Below are 20733 nucleotides of genomic sequence, written 5' to 3' on the forward strand. Positions count from 1 at the left end.
CTTATTCTTAGGTCCAGAAAGAAGTGCATTGTCATTGCCATCAAACCATGTAATTTAACAGGAAGCTTATCATGGCTCAATAGAAATTCATAAAGTCAAAGGCATTTCTTCAAACGCTGGGGTACATATCACATTTTAAATATATTTAGTAACAGGCATACTTTAGATCTTTAGAGATACACACATATAGATACACATATAGAGAGATAAAGGGGCATCTGTAGATATATACATATATGTATATTTGTTTATATTTATATATATAATGTATCTATGACAACAAAGCTTGTACATACTGCTGTTTTCAATACAGCAACATATTAATTCCTCTTTTTTTCCTGGTGATATTTCTTCCCTTTGTCTATGTTACAAGTTTTTTTTTTGTTTGTATGTTTGTTTTTTCCCTGGGTCAACCAGCTATGAAATTAAACACTTGTCATTTAATGCTAAATACAGACTTGTTCATAAACCAAACCTCTTACTATCTCCTATGGAAAAAAGGTCTGTAGAGCCTCCCTCCTGTTACCCCTCAATCCTGCACTAATGCCAGCACGCTTCCTCTCACATCTGGGACGCTCTGTCTCCATCTGACATGACTCAGATAAAGGTAGAGCAAAAACCAGGGCTGCGAGCCAGCCAGGAATGCTGGCTCTATGCGGGACAGAGGAGAAGCAGAAAAGGCAGCAGGGGTAGAGGAGAGGTAAAAAGGCAGTCATGGATCACTGTAGGCAACTGCTGAGCAAAGACATCTTTGTAAGGGTTCTCCTCTCCTCTTGCAAGCACTCCTGGGGAAGGCATATTTACTATTTTGGAAAAAAAAAAAAAGTTTCAAAAAACAGTTTATAGTTGCAGTTTAGGCTGCATTTCTTTTTGTTTTCCTTTTGTTAATTCCTAGAACACAAGTTTAATGTTTAAGAGGAGTTTCAGAGGTTTACATGTAAACTGGTTTACTGTAAGAGGGGAATGATACAGAATGTGAATGAGTGAGTTATTTCTGAAGAACGAGATAAGGCATAAGACTAGTTTATGAAGGCATCTCTTCATACTCATGATAAGCAGTCAGGAGTTTTGCTTATGAATGCATTAATTTACAAATAGAATAACATACTAGGACAAAGACTAGATATCTGTTAAAAGCTTTGCAGGCAAAAAGAGCTAAAAAAACTACTACAAAAGCTGCAGGTCCAGTGAGTATATAGTAAGATGGCAAATGGAATCAGAAGAATAAAGAGGACACAGAAGTTTAGAGGCACAGGAGTAAACTTTTAAAAACTCTTAAAGTAGGTTGACAGCAAGTAGATCTCCCTTGCGGGTCCAGCAAACATGCCGCCTTGCAATACTTTATTAAAGAAACTGCAAAAGGTAAAAAAAAAAAAAAAAAAAAAAAGACCTAAAGAAAAGTGAATTCTTATATTTTAATACCAGTCAGAAAAGCTGCAGCTATGCTACACACATCACTTCTGCATCACTCCCTCATAGCACACGCAGTGGGTATTGCGCCCACAAGGTAACACAGAGCCTGGATGCCAGCTGCCAAGTGACATGCTGCTGTTGTTCCCAGTCTCTGCTTCACCTGCTTCCTTCTGCTCTTTCCCATTGAAATCACTGCACCAGCCCCTTTCAACCAAGTCCATTTCCAATACCCTTCCTCAGCGCTGAGCGGGGTGATGCCATTCCAGACAGCTGCCTCGCATGCTGCCACTGCTTGGTGACAAGCTGCAGTGTGATGCATACCCAAGCGATGCTTCTGCAAGGTGACAAAGGGTACTTCTCTACCCCATGGGCACGTAGTAAACAGAAGACCTGAGAAGCCAACTGTACATGCTGAACTTGCTCTTTCTTTGGCAGTTGGATTCTTCAATGACGTTTTTATTAATGACATTCTTGGTGCTCAAACATTTCAGGGCACTTCTGAATGCAAAACAAACAATGAGTAACTCCATTTGGAAGTTACTCACACAAGGTATTGTTCAGAGCACTGCAGCACGTCACTGCCACAGGTATTTTGGCAGGGCACCTAGCTCTTTGTGAATGAATTTATTGAATTTGAAAGTATCTTTAAGAAACACAGGAGATCTTCATCAAAATACTTCTTTTAATAGAAAAAAGCCTAGTAAAACACTTATGGACGCAGTTTCTTCAGGTCTGTCCTGGGGTAGAGCTGCATGAGCTACTGGCTCACGAAGAAAAACAGTGCAATAAAGCTATATCCAGAGGCAATGATAAAAAAAATCATAGGTCATATCATAACATTGATCCACTTCGCTATTTAAATCCACTGTGGCTAAGAACTAGAGCTGAAATTCCACTTTAACTACTTACGTACCAGTCACACTTTCAAATATTTTAAAATTGAATCAAGGTGCCATTTGTGTTTTTAACCACTACAAGTGGTCTCTTTTATCCCAAAGGAAACATATGATATTGAAGGCCTTGTATAATGAGAAGTGCTTGGTCCCTACCCCCCGTCCCCCAAATTTCTTTAGGTAGCTTAGTCCATAGTGAGAATTTATTTGCATTTTTATGAGAAGTATACTGATCAGACGTTGGAAAATTAATGTTCTCAGACTACTTCCTAACTCGTTCCATTCAAAATGAAATGAATTTATAGCACTTCTGTTTTAGCAGGCTGAGAGCCACTGTGGCAGTGTGACTTCACTGCTCCCACAATCTCGCCTCTCTCCAGAAGTGCAAACGTGTTCCTCTGCTGGTAGCTGCCAGAGGGAAAAGCAGCTCTCTGACTGCAAGAGTTAAATCCGCAGCACTTCATGTGCTCGCAGTCAACCATGTCAACATCTGGAGCTGGTTGACTTCTCCCCCTAAGGATTTGCAGTGCTGTGCTGGATTTTTTCCATGAATTCCCTGCATTCTAAATCTATCAGATGGATGTCACACACACCCTGCACCCCGTGTTTCAAACCCAACTGGCCACTGAGAGACTCCAGAGGACTTTTTCACGTTGTTGTTTTGTTTTCTTTTATTCGATGTTTAAGTATTCGAGGCCAGACCCTGCCTGTAGTCACATACACAATATCCTTGGTAGGCTTGCTTAAGCAAGAAGGAAAACTGAAGCCACAGAGCCGAGGGGTGATTTCAGAATCATTTGCCTCCATTGTACCTGGGAATTTGCCACAAATACAACTTGTGCAGAACACCTACTGCTCTAAAGCTCACGTGGCAGTGATACAGGAGAACGTAATTTAAAGAAGAATTTGAACCGAGTGTCCTTGATATTTCACGCTTAACACCAAGCTTTCATTCGTTAAATGCATTTTTCCTTAATGGCACAATTCTTCTAATTATTAGCAGAAATATTTGAAGACAAGAACTGATACAAATGGAGAAGCAGTAATTAAAATACGTGGTTTGAAACAACAACAGCTACAGAAAACCTACCCTAATCAGGTTTATTTGGAACAAGTTATCTATTGGGGATTATTAGCGAAATTGAATACCTAAACAACAACGAAAAGCAAGCTGTGCTTTTGGGTTTTCATCACAGTGTGCAAGAATCGAACATTATTCCTCAATTCCTTCGACCTCAAATTTCAGGTGATGAATTTCAGTAAATCAAACAAAAAAGCCACCCCCCCACCCCCAACAGTAACAGAATTAAGCAGGAGTATGTCCAGGTGGTACATTTCTAACAAAGGTGGGGATTTTGTTGTTGCTTTTAACTACACAGTTTAACGTACCAAAATCTGTACAACTGCTGCTTCTTGACAATATTTCAGATTCTTGCTTCCTTTCCCTACTATTCATGATATTTATGTTTCTGCTTCTATGTATAAATATTTCTCCAATGGAAAGCACACACTTCTTCCCTCCCGATTCTATTCGCTCAATTATTTCTAAGGACTGACTCACGGTGTTAATTGTGGGGAAAGGTTTCTTTCTGAAAAATTAAATAAAAAAGAAGGATTTACAAAGATTTCACATAAATTTCACAGTGCATAATTGCAATTCATGAGCTTTCTAATCCTATTCTTCTGTCAAAGCATTAACAAGTCCCCTTAAATTCAGTCTTCAATCCTCTGGTACTTGGGAGGCAACCAAAGAGTTAAGTCTTAAGTTTTCACATACTTTTGTGTCTCTTTTAAAAAAGAGAAAGAAGGAAAAAGTTGCAAAACAGCTGTAATTTTTCATGGCTTAGGACTCCTTCAGAAAGCAAAAACAATGTCCCCAAAAAGGACATCACACATAACCTCATACGAAAGAAACCAAACGAAAGCATGATCATTTCCGCTGCAATGCTAAAACATTCCTCATAAACCTTTTATTTTTAGAAGTTCATGCTTTAGCTGTACTTGTCTGCTCCAACCTAGAGACTAAGTTCTCAGATTCCAGCGTGGGATGTTATAAATTTCATTCATTCAAGATTAAGATATTTCTTCGTTCAGTTCAATGTTTCAAAAAACAGCACTAAGTTCAAAAAACAGTAGTTAAGATTCTACAATTTTTTTTTTTTTTAAAAAAGGTCATTAAGTGTGGCTTGGATATACAGTTACTGTATTTACAGATTCTTCATTAAACGAACTCACGATAATAAACTGCTCTCAAACTAGTCCAGCTGTTCTGCTTGTGAACCAGACCAGCACGCTGCAAATATTTATGAAATTTCATGGTTATCCATACCATCCGCGTCTCATGTTCTGCGACTTTGTTTTGCTTTTTAAAATAGAATGTATTCACTAAACCTAAGACAGATGCACTGGGTTATTTGAGAAAAATAGCTGCTCTGCTAAGAGCAAGGAAGGGATAAGCAACATGGCTTAGTAGTTGTTGTGACATTTTTGAGAGCCCCTAATGACTAATGAAAATGCACAATGGGAAACAGATTGGAAGTTTTCTTTGTCAAAGCATCTGCATAAAGGATGACACACACAAACAAAGGAGTTTTAGCTTTAGCTATGCTAATCAGACAAATGATAGCTTAATACACTCCCGCTTACCAATAAGGAAACACACTCTGTCCCTTCAAAGAATGATAACGCATACCATGAGCTAGATGCACTTCTTGCAAAGTATACTACAGAAGCAGTTGTGCTACAGTGAAAATCTAAGTTTCCACAAGAATTATTTAATAAAGAAAACCTCAGATGATCAAACTGTGCAACCCTATGAAGAAATTGCTTTTGAAAAACAGTTTAACCTTTAAATACTAACAATAAAAGGAAATAAAAAAATACAGAACCCTTGAGGAAAGAGACTCAGCATGTGATAAGCTCATTAAACATCAAGTTTAATGAAAACCCTATTGTAAACAGCAGTAGGATATCTCCTCCCCTACTAACTGATTCAAATCACGTACAGTCCTCCCCAGGGTCAGCTCCAAATGGAGCTGGACTTCTGCAGGCTTTGTTGTCAGTATGCATTGTAACACTAGAGTACTTTGCATGAATAAGCCCCCACTATTTGGGGAATTGGATCACTAATGCCAGCAAACAAGATAAAAGCAAACAAACAAATATTCATACAAGGCAATAAAAAAAGATTAACTAAATTACAAGAGACACATCAGTCTGAGGGAAGTTCTGATGCAAATTAGTTACCTTTATGGAAAACTAAGCTTTTGGGTTTTTTTAAGTACAAAAATTGTAGTACCACTTTGCTTCCAGATAAAGACAAAAGCTTATGTAAAAGCAGCAGCACGAGATTTTTTCCTTTTAGCTTTTCACTCCTGCAAATAGTATTATCTTTTCAGAAAGCCCAATTAGTTTATGGTGTTAGCTCAAACACGTCAGTGGCTCGTGCACTACTTTCTTAAACAAGATGCATAGAGTCCTACATATACAACATCAAGATTTTGATATCCCTGGCTGGAATCGTACTGGGATCCACACACCCACCCCCATGCCACGGTGTTAATCTCCTCTGGATTTTTGCTTCATTATAATTAATAAAAAAGCATAACAGCTTAACTTCTCTCATGCAAGTATTTTTTACAATACCTAAATGATGCTTACTTCTCCATTTCCTCACTTTTGACTGTATTTAGCCTGTAAGATATTTTACTGCATTATGCTATTTTTTCTTAATCAAGAAATAAAAAGCATTGTAACTCTTGATTGTTGCTGCTCAATTTCAGACCCTTTGTCACAGTCCAATACTGCAGAAAAAAAGTAAGCGTCCTCTAGTTTATAAAAGTCTTGTATTACAAGTGCCACTTCAAACATGCAATTGAAGTGACAAGAAGTTTTAAAATTTCAGCAGCCTTCACTGTGAAATGGTTCTCATTTTGATAAAATATTTAAAGCAGACCTTTTAACTCCAACTACGCCGCCAGGAAATCTATCAAAAGTAAAACAATACTTCTGAGAGCCCAAGGAGCGTTCCAGCATGCACACCACAGCTCGCCCCACCCCAGCAAGTCATAAAACCACTGCAACACAAAGTCACCAGATGTCACACACGCAAAGCCAGGCACTAACCAGCAGAAAGGGGGGAAAAAGGAAAAAAAAAAGAGGAATGTGCTTACGTTTTAGCAATGCCACACTGCCTTACCTGTGATTGTTATGGTCCCCAGCATTTTTAAATTACACTAATAATAAGAAACTTCCTTCTCACAGTATGAGGTTCCTGATATTTATTCGTCTGGAGCAGCCTGAGCATGGGGAGCGTGCAGCAGAGCAGCCTCTTGCCTCAACGAGAGCGCGTGAAGCCTCGTCTGTCTGATGAGAAAGGCAGATTGAAGCCGTGCTTCCACAGCCTCTCTTACTTGGCAGCTGCTCTTGGTGGACCATTCCCTCCTCAGCTGTTTGCTGCACAACTAAGGGAGCAAAAAGCAACTTGGGGGTGGGCTGGGCGCACGTGATGCGCCATAAGGACCTGGATCCCTCCCCTCGTCTGCTCCAGCACCAATTGCTGGCTACCAAACCTCATGCGAGGTTCTGGAAGTGTTTGCAGGCTGCAGAAATACAGTTTAACTATTCTCTTTCCATCGCTTCACTGCTGGTAATTAAAATAATTATACTTTGAAGTATTTGTCTGGATACCTTTCAATTCAAGCACTTTTTTTTTCCTCCTTAAGAGAGGAAACTTCAGCTTTGCAGTAAGAAATAATCACTTTTAAAACAGACTGCTTCATTCCCAACTTTTTAAATGGTTTTGAAGCAGCCACGAGACATCCAGACCAAGCTGATATCTCAATATGTGCTTGTTAATATCCCTAGGTAATTTAGTCCTCATAATCAAAAAAGCTTATTAAACCCTTTTGTTTATCCATAGCGAATCATTTGCTGCTTTGCATATTGACAGTCACTTTTGGGTGGGTAACACGAAGAACTGTAGAGCTACGATGATTTATTTCCTTGGATGGAGAGATTTCTCCTCATGGAGCATTTAAAAGATACCATCCCCACCCTTTTTCACCTGCCTAAAGGACATGTGGACCAGACACTGAAAGGTCCAGAGGATTGATATGAACAATGATGGATATCTAAATGTCATTTTCACTTGAAGAACTAGCTTTTCAGTGCTTTACCAGACAGTTTTTGTCTTCTGGATGGTGTGATTTTCTGCTACTGCTACCAGAAAATATATGCTGTATTGCCGTAAAGGTGTTTTTTTTTTTTTTTTAAATAAAAAATAAAAGATACTTTAAGATCGAACCTTGATTTTTGATTGAAGGCTTGGTTCCACTGACAATAGTGAGATAAATCCCAAATAAACAGCAACATCATGCAACAACATGAGGGAGATTAAAGAAAGTAAAGCCTTTTGGGGCAATCTATTCAAGTACGAATTCCTAATACTATCCATATTCATAAAGCATCACGCATTTTGTCACCTATAGTCATCTACATCTAATGGAGCTTCTCACCTCTTCTTCTTTATATGCCTTAAGAACACAATTCCAATACAACCAAAGCTACAACCCATAATTATTCAACAAAGATTACTTTGATTGTTAAGTTGAAATCCACGCCCTTTTAAAGACCTCTTCTATTACTTGATTCAGAAGCTGAATGCCAACACAAAATCTACTTCAAAACATCAGGTATTTTCTCCTCCTTTGTGACGTTGTTGAGTATCCTCTCTCATACCTATCCTCTCAAGAGTAAAGCTTTAAAGGGGAACCAGTGAAAGACAAAACATGCCACATCACAGTTTTACAGCGTTCCTCTACCAACGCCAAGGAGGTCAGCCTGCTGCTAGGCCTCTGCAGCCGATGCCGCCCAGGGCCGGGAAGGGGCAGGAGCAAGAGGCTGGTGAGGACAGGGCCCCTGTGAGAAAGATTTGGGGGGAGAGTGGGGGGGCGGGTGTCAAAATGCAAGTCTGACTAAAAGCAGTTTGAAAGAGAGCTTTAAGCAAAACCAAGCCAAGGGATTAGCAGCCTGTCCCTTCCTCCTGACAGTTCAAATGGTTCCTGGGCACCCTGTTCGAGATGGCCCTGCTCAAGCAGGAGGTTGGACCAGGTAACCTCCAGAGGGCCCTGCCAACCTCAGCCAGTCTGTGATTAATATTAATATCATTAATGAATATAATAGGATTTCTACCCTATGAAAGAAGGGATATGCCTATGCAGCATAAACTCCTAACACAGGAAGAAAAAATTGAGCTGTTCCCTCAGGTGAATGCTCGAGCAACTGGTAGCAAGCAAGCAGAGGCACTGCAGGCTCCCACTAAGGAAAAGGAAGCACCTCAAAGACAGAAAGGATAGCATCCTGTAGCACTGACAGCATCAGCCCCAACTCGTTTGTTGTCTAAAATCTTCTATAAAGAAAATGCATCCCAATAAAACACCCTAGAAGAAGCACTTGAGCAACCAACAGATAACCTGAGAAACTCTCCATTCACAATGAGATGGCCAGCTGAGTCCCATTTCAACTTATCCTGCTCAGCATCCAGACCTCTAAGATCAGTCCGTTGAACCCAGATTTTTACTTACCATCTGTTACAAGGGCCTCTGCTTGCTGTCCAGGAGGTTCCTGGATTGGTGAAGCCACCTCTGGCTGCTGCCCATTCAGCTCCTGAGGCGTTGTGACAGCTCCTGGCTGCTGGGGCTCCTGTGGTGGGGCATCAAGCTCCAAGTTGTCTTCATTAACATCAGGTACTGGTAAACTCGCATCTAAAACCTGGGCAGCCAAGTATTGGATGAAGGATGGTAGCAGAGGAGAAAGATGAAGAAAGAAAAGTAACATCAGTACCGGGTCAGCCTTTTTTGCACAGAACATTGTTCTTTTGTTCTCATTCCACTTATATACGTGCAAGCATTTAGGGAAGAAATTACTTCTGTGCAGCATCGCTCCTTCTCAAGGTTATTAGCTTTAATAAATCAAAGTACTTCTGTGAGGAAAAAAATACACAATATAATCTGGGACTATTTATTGTATTCTTCTGCTGCATGAGATGCATGGATGAAGAAAGTTTTACAGACAACGGCCTATAACCTTGTGTAAAAATACATTTCTAGCATTCCTTCTAGCATGAAGGAAAGCTTCAGGATAACGTGAAAAATATCTTTCCATTAGCTAGATTCATTCTTCAAAGTGTCTGGCACAATTGCTCCTATATGTGCAGGAATCCTGTCTACATTTTGGCCTTTGGTATGGCTCCTCTGCTGACGTGCTTATCTTGTGATCATAAACAGTACAATTGCAAAGAAAATTAACTATTTGGGACAGAAAGCCGAACATGTACACATAAATCCCATGAGGAAATTTAATGAAACTAGGATTAAAACTAGAGTTTTGGGGCCTCAGTTATTAGGTAGAGCTTATTCTTACAGGGGAAAAAGAAGTTTACAATACTTTGGGACTCCTCACTATAACATTTGAAACTTTTTTCCTATATGTGCCAATAGGAGGGAAAAAACTCTCAGCTTCTACATTTGATACATTTTAATCACTTCCAGAATTTCTATAGGCTTGCCATATAACAAGGGAGATACTTTTAAAATAAAATGTACTTCCAGAAGTATGAAATGTTGTGGTCATAAGAAAAGCTTCCTCACACTTTATTTGTTTAATTGACTAGCTTTCCAACTGATCACATTCCCTTCCAACAGAAGCTGCTTCAACTAATTAACCACATCTCAAATCTCTGCTCCTGAAGTGCAAGTTTAAAGTTCCTCTGGTGGAACAGCAGACCTTAATTACATATCATTTTCTTATTACTCAGCTGTATTCCCAAAATGCTGGCATTGAAGACCTGTTAATTATATGAAGGAACCACAGATGCATCCCATTTTCCAATGTAATGCAACATCCAAACGCTTGAAGCACCAAACTGGGATCAGAAAGATGACACACTTGATGAGTATCTTCCAAAAAGCCGCTAAAACAAGCTTCTGAATGGGCAGACCTATTTATTTATTTTTATTAGCAATTAGCCTGCTGCAGTGGAATTCCAAATCAACATGCGAAGTGCCAGGCAAAAGGCTTTTCCTCTTATCCTTCAACTACCTATTCACATGCCAGGTCAGATCTGAGGAAAGCGCTGCACCTACTTCCACAGGCAAAGGAGCCTGCATTAGGGTTCCCAATCTCCAGTTCAGAAGCCCTTAATTAAGCCAAATTGTTTCCACCTGGCGTTACTGCACTCCTCAAAGCTGCCTTTCACAGCCACATAATCCACCTCACGAAAAAGGACACCATTCGGCTCTACTGCCAATACCACAGATGGAATAATCTGGCTTCAGAGTTTTCACATGCTGAGACCAGATATTAAATAGAAGAAATACGGAATGGCTCAACACTCAGATTGTGCTCCCACTTCTCACATCATCCTTTTCATAAATCTAAAACACAGGAACTCAGAAGAAATAAAAATGCCACAGAACTGAACAAAGGGATGTAAAATCTGAGTCGCTCTTCTGCGATTGCACACAGGATTAATTGAATAGTAACAGCCAAAGACTAATAACAAATAGACACAGAAAATAACAGGCTTTTTTTTTTTTTTAAAGTACTTTGAGATTCTTCATTACAAACTTATTAAAGGACTTTTCCTTTAATACATATAATAAATTTTAGTCATTCATTCTTTTAAGAAGACTGTTAGCCCTGCAAACACAGGAACAACCTTAGTTTACTGGCTCTAATGGCACTTAGCTAACCATCCACGGATGGTTATTTTGAGGTGACACCCTCAGAATTAGCACCAACAACTCTTTGAACTCACAAGAAAGGCAACAGCACTGAATATTTTAGCACTCCTCACCTTGTTCAAAAAACTTCCTTCCCTTTCTTTTCAAACTTCCCCCAGTCAAACCATTTTAAAGCTAGAGTCATATTGACAAATGTACTTAGATAGACATATACTTAAAATCTACCATTTGTGTAAGTCCCTAACTACATGAATAGACACAATCTATGGACTCTGTAAGGATGATGTGGTATAAAGGAACTAGGTACCCCAATGCAGTGCCACTTGTCTCCTCCTTAAATTGATCCCTCCGTGTAACAAGGAAATATTAATTATTACCATAGCTAACATTTCCCCAGCCTTGAATTTATTCTACAGTCACAATTCATTCAGGAAAACAGAGACTATGTATTAACCCAAAGATATATAACCAAAATCCAGAAATCACTGAACCAGTGACTAAAGCAGATTATGCTTTCGATCTGTAAATGCTATGATACTTCCCAGTGTGAAGAACAGAAGGAAATGTAAGAACATTGCTAGATGTAAGACTAGAAGCTGTTTTTACTATCAGCTGGTAGAATTATAACCAGTATTTACTCTGTCCATAAATTCAGTTTAGAAAGCAGGACACATGATTCAAAACCAAGAAAGCTGTAAATATATGAAAAACTCAGTATTTTCAAATTTGACCAGATCTGCAGTACAGCCCAGCCCTTCCAGGGAACAGTGACTGTTTTAGACCAATCTCTAGGACAGGAGTTTGATGTGATTCTTGGCCACAGGAAGGCAAATTTAAATTTTCACATCAAGTGTTCTACTTTAAATAATTGAATAGATTATCAAAACCAATAAAGTATTTTTTCACAAATTAAAACACATACAAAGGAGAATAAAATATGCGTCTTCAGGGGCTGGGGCATTTGTAACATGAAGGGATACAACAGCATAGTTTTAAAACAGAGAACTTTTTTCTTTTTTTAAGAAAGTTTGCTCAGGCTTTTTATGCGGGTCATTGCAGTCTGTCCCACTGCATTAGTTTGTGAAAGAAACTAATTTCAATTTTCACTCACATTAACTGCTTCATTTCTCTGAAGGGATCTGAACCACAGTTTAGACCAATTATGTCCAATTTATTCAGCTGTGTTCTTAATTCCATTGAGAATAATTATAAAGCTTAGACAAATATGAAGTCAAAGTTTAGAGAGATGGGTGAAAATCTTAAAGACAAAAATTAACAATATTGGGAGTCTCATTATTTAGCTCTGTGTTTATCTACAGGTAATGAGACATTACTCTTGGTGCATTTATCAGTATTTATCAGGTTTCTGTGGCATTCACTCATCTCTCTCTCCTTGGGTTATGAATTAACTTATGAATGTGTTGTCTCATAAATGCAGGAGAAACTGAAAAGACTTGGTTATCCAGTTCACTGGTCCTTCAGCTTGATCATTCTCAAAACAAAGGACCATCAGTGATGTAACACTTCTGCTCCTGTCATGCCACCGCCATAAATCATGCAAGCAATTTTTAAAGACTTGCCTCATACCCACCGCAAAGGTGGAAGCCAAGCGCTGGTACGCAGCTAATGAGACTAAAATGCATACCGCTTGTTGCCCATGCCTACAGTGGCTTCTGCTCCACTTGTCAGGTAGTGTTGAGCCCAACCGTTAGACTTCAGTAAATGCATACACCATTATAAACGTATAAAGAAAGATAAAGAACCACACGAGATGTGGATTAACAGAAGGCCCCTGACTGCTTGTTGTACGTTTGAGCATGCTTCGTACGCTCATTCACTATTCACCACGGGGCTAGCAGTACCCAGCTTCTTCCCCCCACCACGGATCACCGTCATTCCCAACATTCCTTGTACCAGACCCAAATCATTCCAAGGATTCCTCATACCGGGCCCAAATGCACCAGGGTTAATTTTGCCTCATTCTGTTAATGCCACTACACTGATTCTACGTGAGATTACTGAAATAGCCAGATCCAGCTGTCTGAACAACTGAGCAAACTAACATAAACGTCTCTAATATTTTTTCTGAAGTTGGATTTCAAAACTTTGGGAAGCTTAGAGCACTGTTGGTCAGCTCAGGAGGTCAGCTCCTTACACACACTGCATCATTAAAAAGATCTTCAAAGAGCAACACTAAAAAAAAACACAAGTGAATTTAGGTCATTCTAGTTCTTTGTTCACAGCAGTTCGTCTTGGTTTGCATTAGCTAAGGACTAGAGGTTCATGGGACGTTACAAATTCCAGGTGGAGATGCAGAATAAGGCCTTCTGTCAAGGCACGTAAGAACATACTTAGTTTCAGTATCTTTTGTCTGGGTAATGTCTCCTGCAGACAAAGTCAAGAGCCTTCTCCTTACCTTTTATTCCCTTGGATCAAGCCTCTTCTCTCCTAACTGTCTTAGTTGTGACATCTCCTTATGGATGACTAACCTTGAAATCCACTTGGCTAAAACGAAGCCTGGTTTTTATTCCCAAATCGTCACCATGATCTTTTTGCAAGTTGTGAAGTGCTCCTCCCAGCCTGCCATTCAGGTCCATACCCTAAGCTGGAACCAACATGAGCTCCTTCCTCGGTCTCATCTCTCAGCTCTCTCTGCATAGCAATCCTAGGACACCACCACGACACGGTCAGAAGGACAGAGCACAAAGCAGGTTACTCTTGTTTCAGTAACTAAACACATGGCTTGCATTTCCAACCAGAGTGACTTTCAAAGGCCGCATTGCTCCTCACTGCATCTCTTTAGCTTCTCTGTCACATCAAACACAAGCTAATTGCCTTCCCTGGCCTTCAAAGTGCCTGGACACTCCCTCTACCACCTCCCTCTTATCTCCTAGATGATTAGAGGGCTATTTCACACTTTCAGTGGATCCATGTCATCAATTTCCACTGTGCATATTTTCAATTAAGCGCCTTTATGCTTTCTCCCAAGCCACTCCACAGGCATGGGCCAAACTCCAAACATCACCACAAAACGACACAACTGTCTTCCTTCCAGGTCTGAAGAGGACTCGGAAGGAATCAGCCCCCGCTGTACCGGGAGCACCCTGCAGCCTCACCCACACCATTCAGACCAAAGGCTTCAAACTCAAGTGCTTTTTAACCAGGGCTCTTAGAGATGCTGTTTAGGGACTTTCCTCTGGTACTTGATTAAGCTGAGTTTTACCACATCGCTAACATACGACTTGCTTGTATTTGCAGGCTGACTCAGCCCCGTCACCAGCACACAGTTGTTTAAACAGCAGATGTAAGTCTGTCACAGCTGTTATTTGTCATGCATTCAGACAATAAGACATTCTGACATCTCAGCTGGTAACCTCTTTAGAAGAGAGGGTTCCAAATATTTACTGTCTCGCAGACACTTGCTCTCATTACAAGGCAGGTAGCGTAATCAAGTTACTACTCAGAAATAGGAATTATCCAGAAAACACGGCTTGAATGATCACTGCTCTTGAGCCGGGGCCCTTGCATGGGAGCAAGCCAGGAATTCACCACACAAAGTTTTAAAAGCCATCAGAATTCCCGCAGAAGGCTATCTTTGCCAAACCTCTATTTTGCTGCAAGAATAGCTTGTTGCTCTGCCAGGCTTTTTTTTTTTTTTTCTTCCCCTGCATCCTACCTTTAAAAGTTTCCCCACGTAGTGGCAGGTAGCTGTTCCTACACAGCTCTCTGCTTTCTCAGCAGGGCCACAAAAAGGTACCTGTATTGAAACTAGTGCCCTGAACTTCTAAGTAAGACAAAAACGGGGTGGATCACACTTGCTCTGGCTCAGATGTTCGTAGCATGACACAGCTTTCCTCTCACAGACCCTGCAGCTTGCAGTCGGTTCCCTCCCCACAGGGCCCCAGAGGGCACTGCTCCAAGGGGCAGCAGGCCAGCACCTCTTCCCAGTCCCTCTTTTGAATCTCAGCATCAGAATGGGAGGTTGGGTGAGAGGGGCATCACTGTTATGGACAGAGATGAGCACACAAGGTGAAGATGACAGCACTGATCTAGCCATTCGCTGCCACCCAGAGAGGTGTCACCCAGGTCTGGCCTGCTCCCTCCACCCGCTGTACCTCGATAAATTGGCAGAGATCAGTCTTGCCAAAGCAGCTGAACAGCTTCCTATGGGGTTAACTCGCTGAATGAGCTTGCTGAGTGCCAGAAGCAGCCCGGAGAAGCTGCAGGCACCCAGGCTGGAGAGGAGGCAGAAGCACAGGACCCATACCAGCAGACATCTCAATGCTTTTGCTAGCCTGGGACAGCTGAGGTTTGTCTGCTCTCTCTAAAGAGATCCTGCTCCTACTTTTAGCACTATTATTATTGAAATCTGTTAACTCCTTCTCAGACCAAGCTTCAGTCCTCAGTGTTACTCAGAACAGAGTGGCAGGGAGACCTCAACCATGGTCTACCAGCCCACTGCCACTGGTGTGGAAATGTTTTCATTTCCCCTCCTGCCTGCCACAGGTGCTTGCCTTGGCCTGGCTCTAGGTCTCACCTGGGCATTGTACGAGGCAAATGAATCCATCAAGGAACTGGCCCAGCATAGAGACTGGCCTGAAGAGTTAGTGAGTTTGCTTGGCTTATGGAAACGTAAGGTGAGCACCAGGCACAGCATGAGGTGGGGCTGTATCATATGGGACAAGGCAGGAAAGAGGGACAGGGGAGGAAGAAAGGGATGGGAAGAAGTATTGCTGCCGAAACAGTCAGGAAATATCTAAATCAGATCAGCCCTCTGTGGGACCACACCCTGCCCACAGATTTCAGCAGGACGTTAGATGTTGATTCACAGGTCGGATGGATTTGGTTCAGACACAGGGAGGGGTTAATACCTCCAGCTATGTCCCGTTCCCTGCAGAGGGGGCTTCCCACAGCAGGGTGGCTACGCACGATAAGGATCTGTTACAGCAAGCAAAAAACAAGAAATCACACCACCAATTTCAAGTCCCACTAAGATGCTGGGCTGGAAACCCTGGAGCTGCTGCATGTGTAAATCAGCAACAACCTGTGAAAGGATGGGGTGAACACCTGAGGTCCTAACTCCTAGAGCCTATGTTTAAGCTGCAGTGCTTCCAAGACAACATGCCCAAGGCTCCCAAGCATCTCTAGCACTGCAGCCCAAGTGCTTAACAGGGCATCTGACATCTCCTGGGCTGCAACAGTGAGAAACAGTTTCTGGACCCCCCTTCCAGTAACTAGGACACCTCAGGAACTGGTATCTGGCCAAAGAGTCACAGGGGAATAACGACATGACTTGACTTCTGTAAATTTGGTCTTTCTGGAAAAAAAAGCAAACAGGTTTTCATCTTGTACAAAATACAAGTGTTACAAAAGAAACTTGATTAAATATTTTGCGGAATTTTAAGTGACTAAGAAGTACAACTGCTGAGATTTTACATTATACATTAGAATAGTTGCCTAGACAATTCGTCTGTAATTGACTTGCCAAGGCTCACTCACATTAGACTACACTCAAGCCAGTTTTCAGAGTTTTTCTTCTAAAAGAGAGGGTAGTGATGAGCATTTTAATTTGAAAACCATAAGAAAGATTACCATCCTTTAAAACGGCCCTATTGCATATTCTGCAAACACATTAGCTCATTGACAGATTTCTCCAGGGGCATAGCATGATCTGGTGATTTTCAAATTCAAAGGGCTAACTATGAAAAATTACGTCTCAATTCTGCATGAAGCTCTCTCACTGGAGTAAGAACAGATTAAGTGAGATACAAAAAAAATAGCAGGGCTAAAGTTCATTAAAGCTTCCTTTTTATTTAATGTAATGGACGACAAAAATGTCTGTTTCAGAAAAGCAGCAGTAATACAACTCTAACAGCAGTGAAATGCAAAAAGAACTTCCCCATCTTTAACCAGTTCGACTTAAATAATAAAATTTAATTATTCGAAAGCATGTTTCCTAAAGAGCGGAAGATATAAACCACAGCATTAAAAACAATAATAGTCTGTAGTCGAGAAGAGCATCGGCGGTGTTCTCTTTTTTTGTCTTGGTTCCCATAACTGGATAAACATGGCTATGAACATTATGTCCCTTCTTGAAAGTCACATTATCTTCATTTTAAAACAATCATGCTAACCAAATGCTTGCCCTCTGTAAATTCAGTGCCGTCTAGATTTCAGCATCTGAATTCTAGAACGGCTCAACATAACTGCTAAATATTTTGTTAACCAACGCCAATCCCTTACGCTTATTTGGTTAAAAAGAAAATAAAATAAATCTCAGTTAATTTAAAGTTCATTCTCAATGCGGTTTTCAAATCTGTCAAAACACGCACAAGGAGGTCTAGGGGATGCCAGGAACTATGGGAAATTCAACTTGAAAGTTAAATCTGAACCACAAGGTCAAAGAAACAAAGTCATAACCAGTTCTCAAGCTCTAACAACACCCACACGCCAGCTTACAGAAACTTCTGAGTGGCCGTGCTCCGGGGACCCAAACTCCGAGCAGCCTGGGTATAACGTCGCATTATTCCCCCCCCCCAACAAACCAACGTCTGACCCCACGGCGATGCTGTGTAAACACGCCGGTGGACATAACCTCCCTTTCAGTCCCAGAATCCCCTAAACACGCCTGTTCCAGAAGGATAAATGGGTTCATTCATAATCTATTTTTAACCCCCAGACATGTTTTAAAAGAATTTCTTTCAATTCTTTCGGCGGCTCCGTTTAAAATAGCGCGTACCCAGCCCCCAGCCCCCCCTTTAGGGGCTGCCCCCCGCTCCGCCCGCCCCGGTGCGCCGCGGCACCGGCGAGCACCCAAGGCAGGCAGAGCCACCGCCCGCGGCCGTGCCTCCAGCCCCGGGGGGGCTGCGGAGATGCCCGGGGGAGGGTCGGGAGAAGGGGGGGGGACCACCCCCAGGCTGGAGGCCAGCGGGACAAACTTGGGGCAGCGCGGAGAGGGCTCCGTGCTGCAGCCCCCGCGGGCGGGCTGGGCTGGGCTGTGCCTCGACGCGCCTCCCACCGCACCCTCGGGAGAGATGGGGGGGGGGGGGGGGGGGGAAGGAGAAAAATGGAAAAATTAAGAAATATTAACAACAACAGAAAAAAAAAAAGGCTGCGGAGCGCAGCGGCTGCGGAGCGCCGGGTACCGCCGCAGCCAGCCCTGCTGGCGCAGCCCCTGCCCTCTCCCCCCGGCTGGGCGCGGCCCCGCTCCCCCCGCAGCCCCCGCGGCCACACACAAAAGCGGCGCCCCCCGCCCTCGCCCCCGGCCCCCGCCGCCCGTTTTATGACTGCGGCGCTGCCCGTGGCGCAGTCCCGGCCCGGAGCCCCCCCGCCGGCCGCGGCAGGTGCCCGAGGGGCCGCAGGAAACTTTCCCCGCACCGGGGGAGCTGCCACCGCCCGTCTCCCCCCCAACCCCCCGTCCCCGGCCGCCCCCTGCCTTACCTTGGCGGTCTCCGCCGCCGCTTCCCCCGCCGGCGGTGGGGGACTGCCGGGGGTCCCGGCGGCGCCGTCGCCCCCCGGCTCGGTGGAGCTGCCGGCGCCCATGGCGCTGCCCCGCGACCGGGCCGGGCCGAGCGGCGGGAGGGGGCTCGGGGGGCGGCGGCGGCGCAGCCGGGAATGAAGGAGCCCGGCTGTCCGCGAACTCCTTTAGGGAGCGAGGGGAGGGAGGGAAAAGGGAGGAAAAAAAAAAAAAGAGAGAGGGAGGAAAATCACCTCCGCCCCTGGTCCCCCCGCCCGTCTGCCTCTTGCTCCATCACATGAGCAGAGCCCCAGACACGCCTTGCAGCATCGAGCCGGGCTGATAAGGAGCGCCGGGGGGGGCAGCGCCCTGCCCGCCGCCGCCCCGCCGCCGGGGTCCGGCCCCTCTCTCCCGGGCACCGCCGGGGCCGCTCGGGGCGGGGGCGACCCCCGGCCCTCGGCGGCCGCCCCGCGGCGCTGACTCAGCGCTTCTGGCCCCCCGCCCGCACCGGGACCGCACCGGGACCGGCACCGAGCCGCCGCCCACGGGGGGCGCCGGGCCCCCGCCCGGCCGCGCTGCCCCGCACCCCCGGGGGGCTCCTGCCCGCCCCCGGGGACCCCCAGGCCGGCGGCGCCCTGGGCTCGATCGCCGCCGTGCCGGGCCTTGTGCGGGAAGCCGGGGGCGCATCCTGGCTGCAGCCGATGCAAAACGAGCGGGGTCCTGTGCCTCAGGCCGCCTCGGGGTGGGGGGAGATAAAAACAACAAAAAAACGTGTTTTTTTTTTCTTTTTTTTTCTTCTTTTTTTCCTCAGGTATTAATTCATGCCAGAATACACGGCATGCAAAGCAAGCGATGCAGTAGTCTCTCTCCTGACCTGACACAGGAGCAGGACCAACACGTATGTAGGAATACTCTGGTCCAAAAGCATCCCCCGGGAAATGACACGCACTAAAGCACACCAACCACTATGCGCCAAATGGATCCACGCGCTTCAAATCCGCCCATCCTCTGTGGGGTTCATAGTTCAAATCAATATCAGGTACTCAACAGCCATATACAATTTCCCTTAGAACATTTAAAACAATCCTCGCTCATCAAAACACTGCTTCATTCAGGGAAAAAAAAATAAAAAAGAAATAATTATCTTAAAAAGAATCCATTCTACAAATTGTCTGATCTCTGCACATGGCCATTTTTTTTCCCCCTAAAGCAATCAGGCCATACCGAGTCATTGAGTGACAAAGCCACTGCAGCAACTCCCTTTAGCCAGTACGAGAACCTACCAGAGCCTTCAGCAGAACAAAACTGCTGTCGTGGATGTTGCAGGCAGAACCAACACCCCTTCCCGTGCTGCTTAGTCCCACTCCTCCTCAGATTCCCTATAGGTGTGTGTCACAGCAGGATCACATTGTCCTAAAGCCACTTATCTGCCCAACAGTTTTAATCGTTTATCTTTTTTTCCCCCCTCATCTCCAGGAAATTGGTGTTTTAAGGGAGCTCAGGAAAAATAAGAAGGGATTGAAATCTGTTTGTGCGGCCAGTTGGTTCAGGGGGGTGGAAGTGAAGCCCGCCCAAAGTCATGGCTACCCCCAAGCTTCAAGCAGGGGAGCTGCACCCTGGAGAGCAGAGCGCTCAAGTCCTTGCTGCAGGAGCCATTTTGAACACGCTCCGGCCTCCACGCAGCCTCCGAGCCCAGAGCCACCCAGCCCGTCTTACATCTGGTGCTCTTGTCACACCTCTGCGCTGGGAAGAGCAGCAGATACAGATATATTCCAAAGCGGGCCTATGGGATCTTTTCTGCAGTGAAATATTAGCAAATATATACTAGTATATATGCAGAGCCAGGCCTACAGCAACTCACAAAACCACATGGGAAGGCCTCTGAGGACCACTTTATAGCGCACGTTTCTGTCTCCCTGCTACCAGCGCAAAGCTCGATCTCAGGCTCTTGGTGCGCCCCTGCCCATAGCACTATGCACGTGTACGGGGCCATCAGCTGGGCCTGTGATGCGTCGTGGCCCCTGTGTGCCGTCTGAGTTGTTCCTGGTGGTTCAGGTGAGCAGGCAGAAGACAAGCCTTCCTCAGACGAGATGCCCGGCAGCTCCAGAGAGAAGAGCCACTGAATGGTTACATCTGAGCATCCCTCAGCATCTAACAGTGCCTCTGAAGAGGACCTTCCCCATAGGCACCCACCAGCCAGCACCCATGACCATTCCCAGCCTCTCCT

The 20733-nt window shown here is 44.1% G+C and overlaps 1 protein-coding gene across 4 annotated transcripts in view; it reads right to left on the reverse strand.

The window, feature by feature from the left end:
* Positions 1-18865, reverse strand: part of AKAP12 (A-kinase anchoring protein 12) — a 42251-nt gene extending 23386 nt beyond the window's left edge. Inside the window, exons 1-2 of one of the 4 annotated variants that reach the window (XM_040551272.1) lie at positions 18491-18865; positions 8891-9077 (exon numbers count right to left, since the gene is read on the reverse strand). In XM_040551272.1, coding sequence (XP_040407206.1) covers positions 8891-9077; positions 18491-18592 — 289 coding nt within the window. In that variant the 5' untranslated portion in view covers positions 18593-18865. Of the gene's footprint in view, positions 1-6478; positions 6758-8890; positions 9078-18490 lie in introns of those variants that run through there. The other 3 variants (XM_040551270.1, XM_040551273.1, XM_040551274.1) reach the window with 3 other exon arrangements.
* Between the last annotated feature and the right edge of the window lie 1868 nt (positions 18866-20733).

Source organism: Cygnus olor, chromosome 3 (genome assembly GCF_009769625.2).
Source record: "Cygnus olor isolate bCygOlo1 chromosome 3, bCygOlo1.pri.v2, whole genome shotgun sequence".
NCBI lineage: Eukaryota > Metazoa > Chordata > Aves > Anseriformes > Anatidae > Cygnus > Cygnus olor.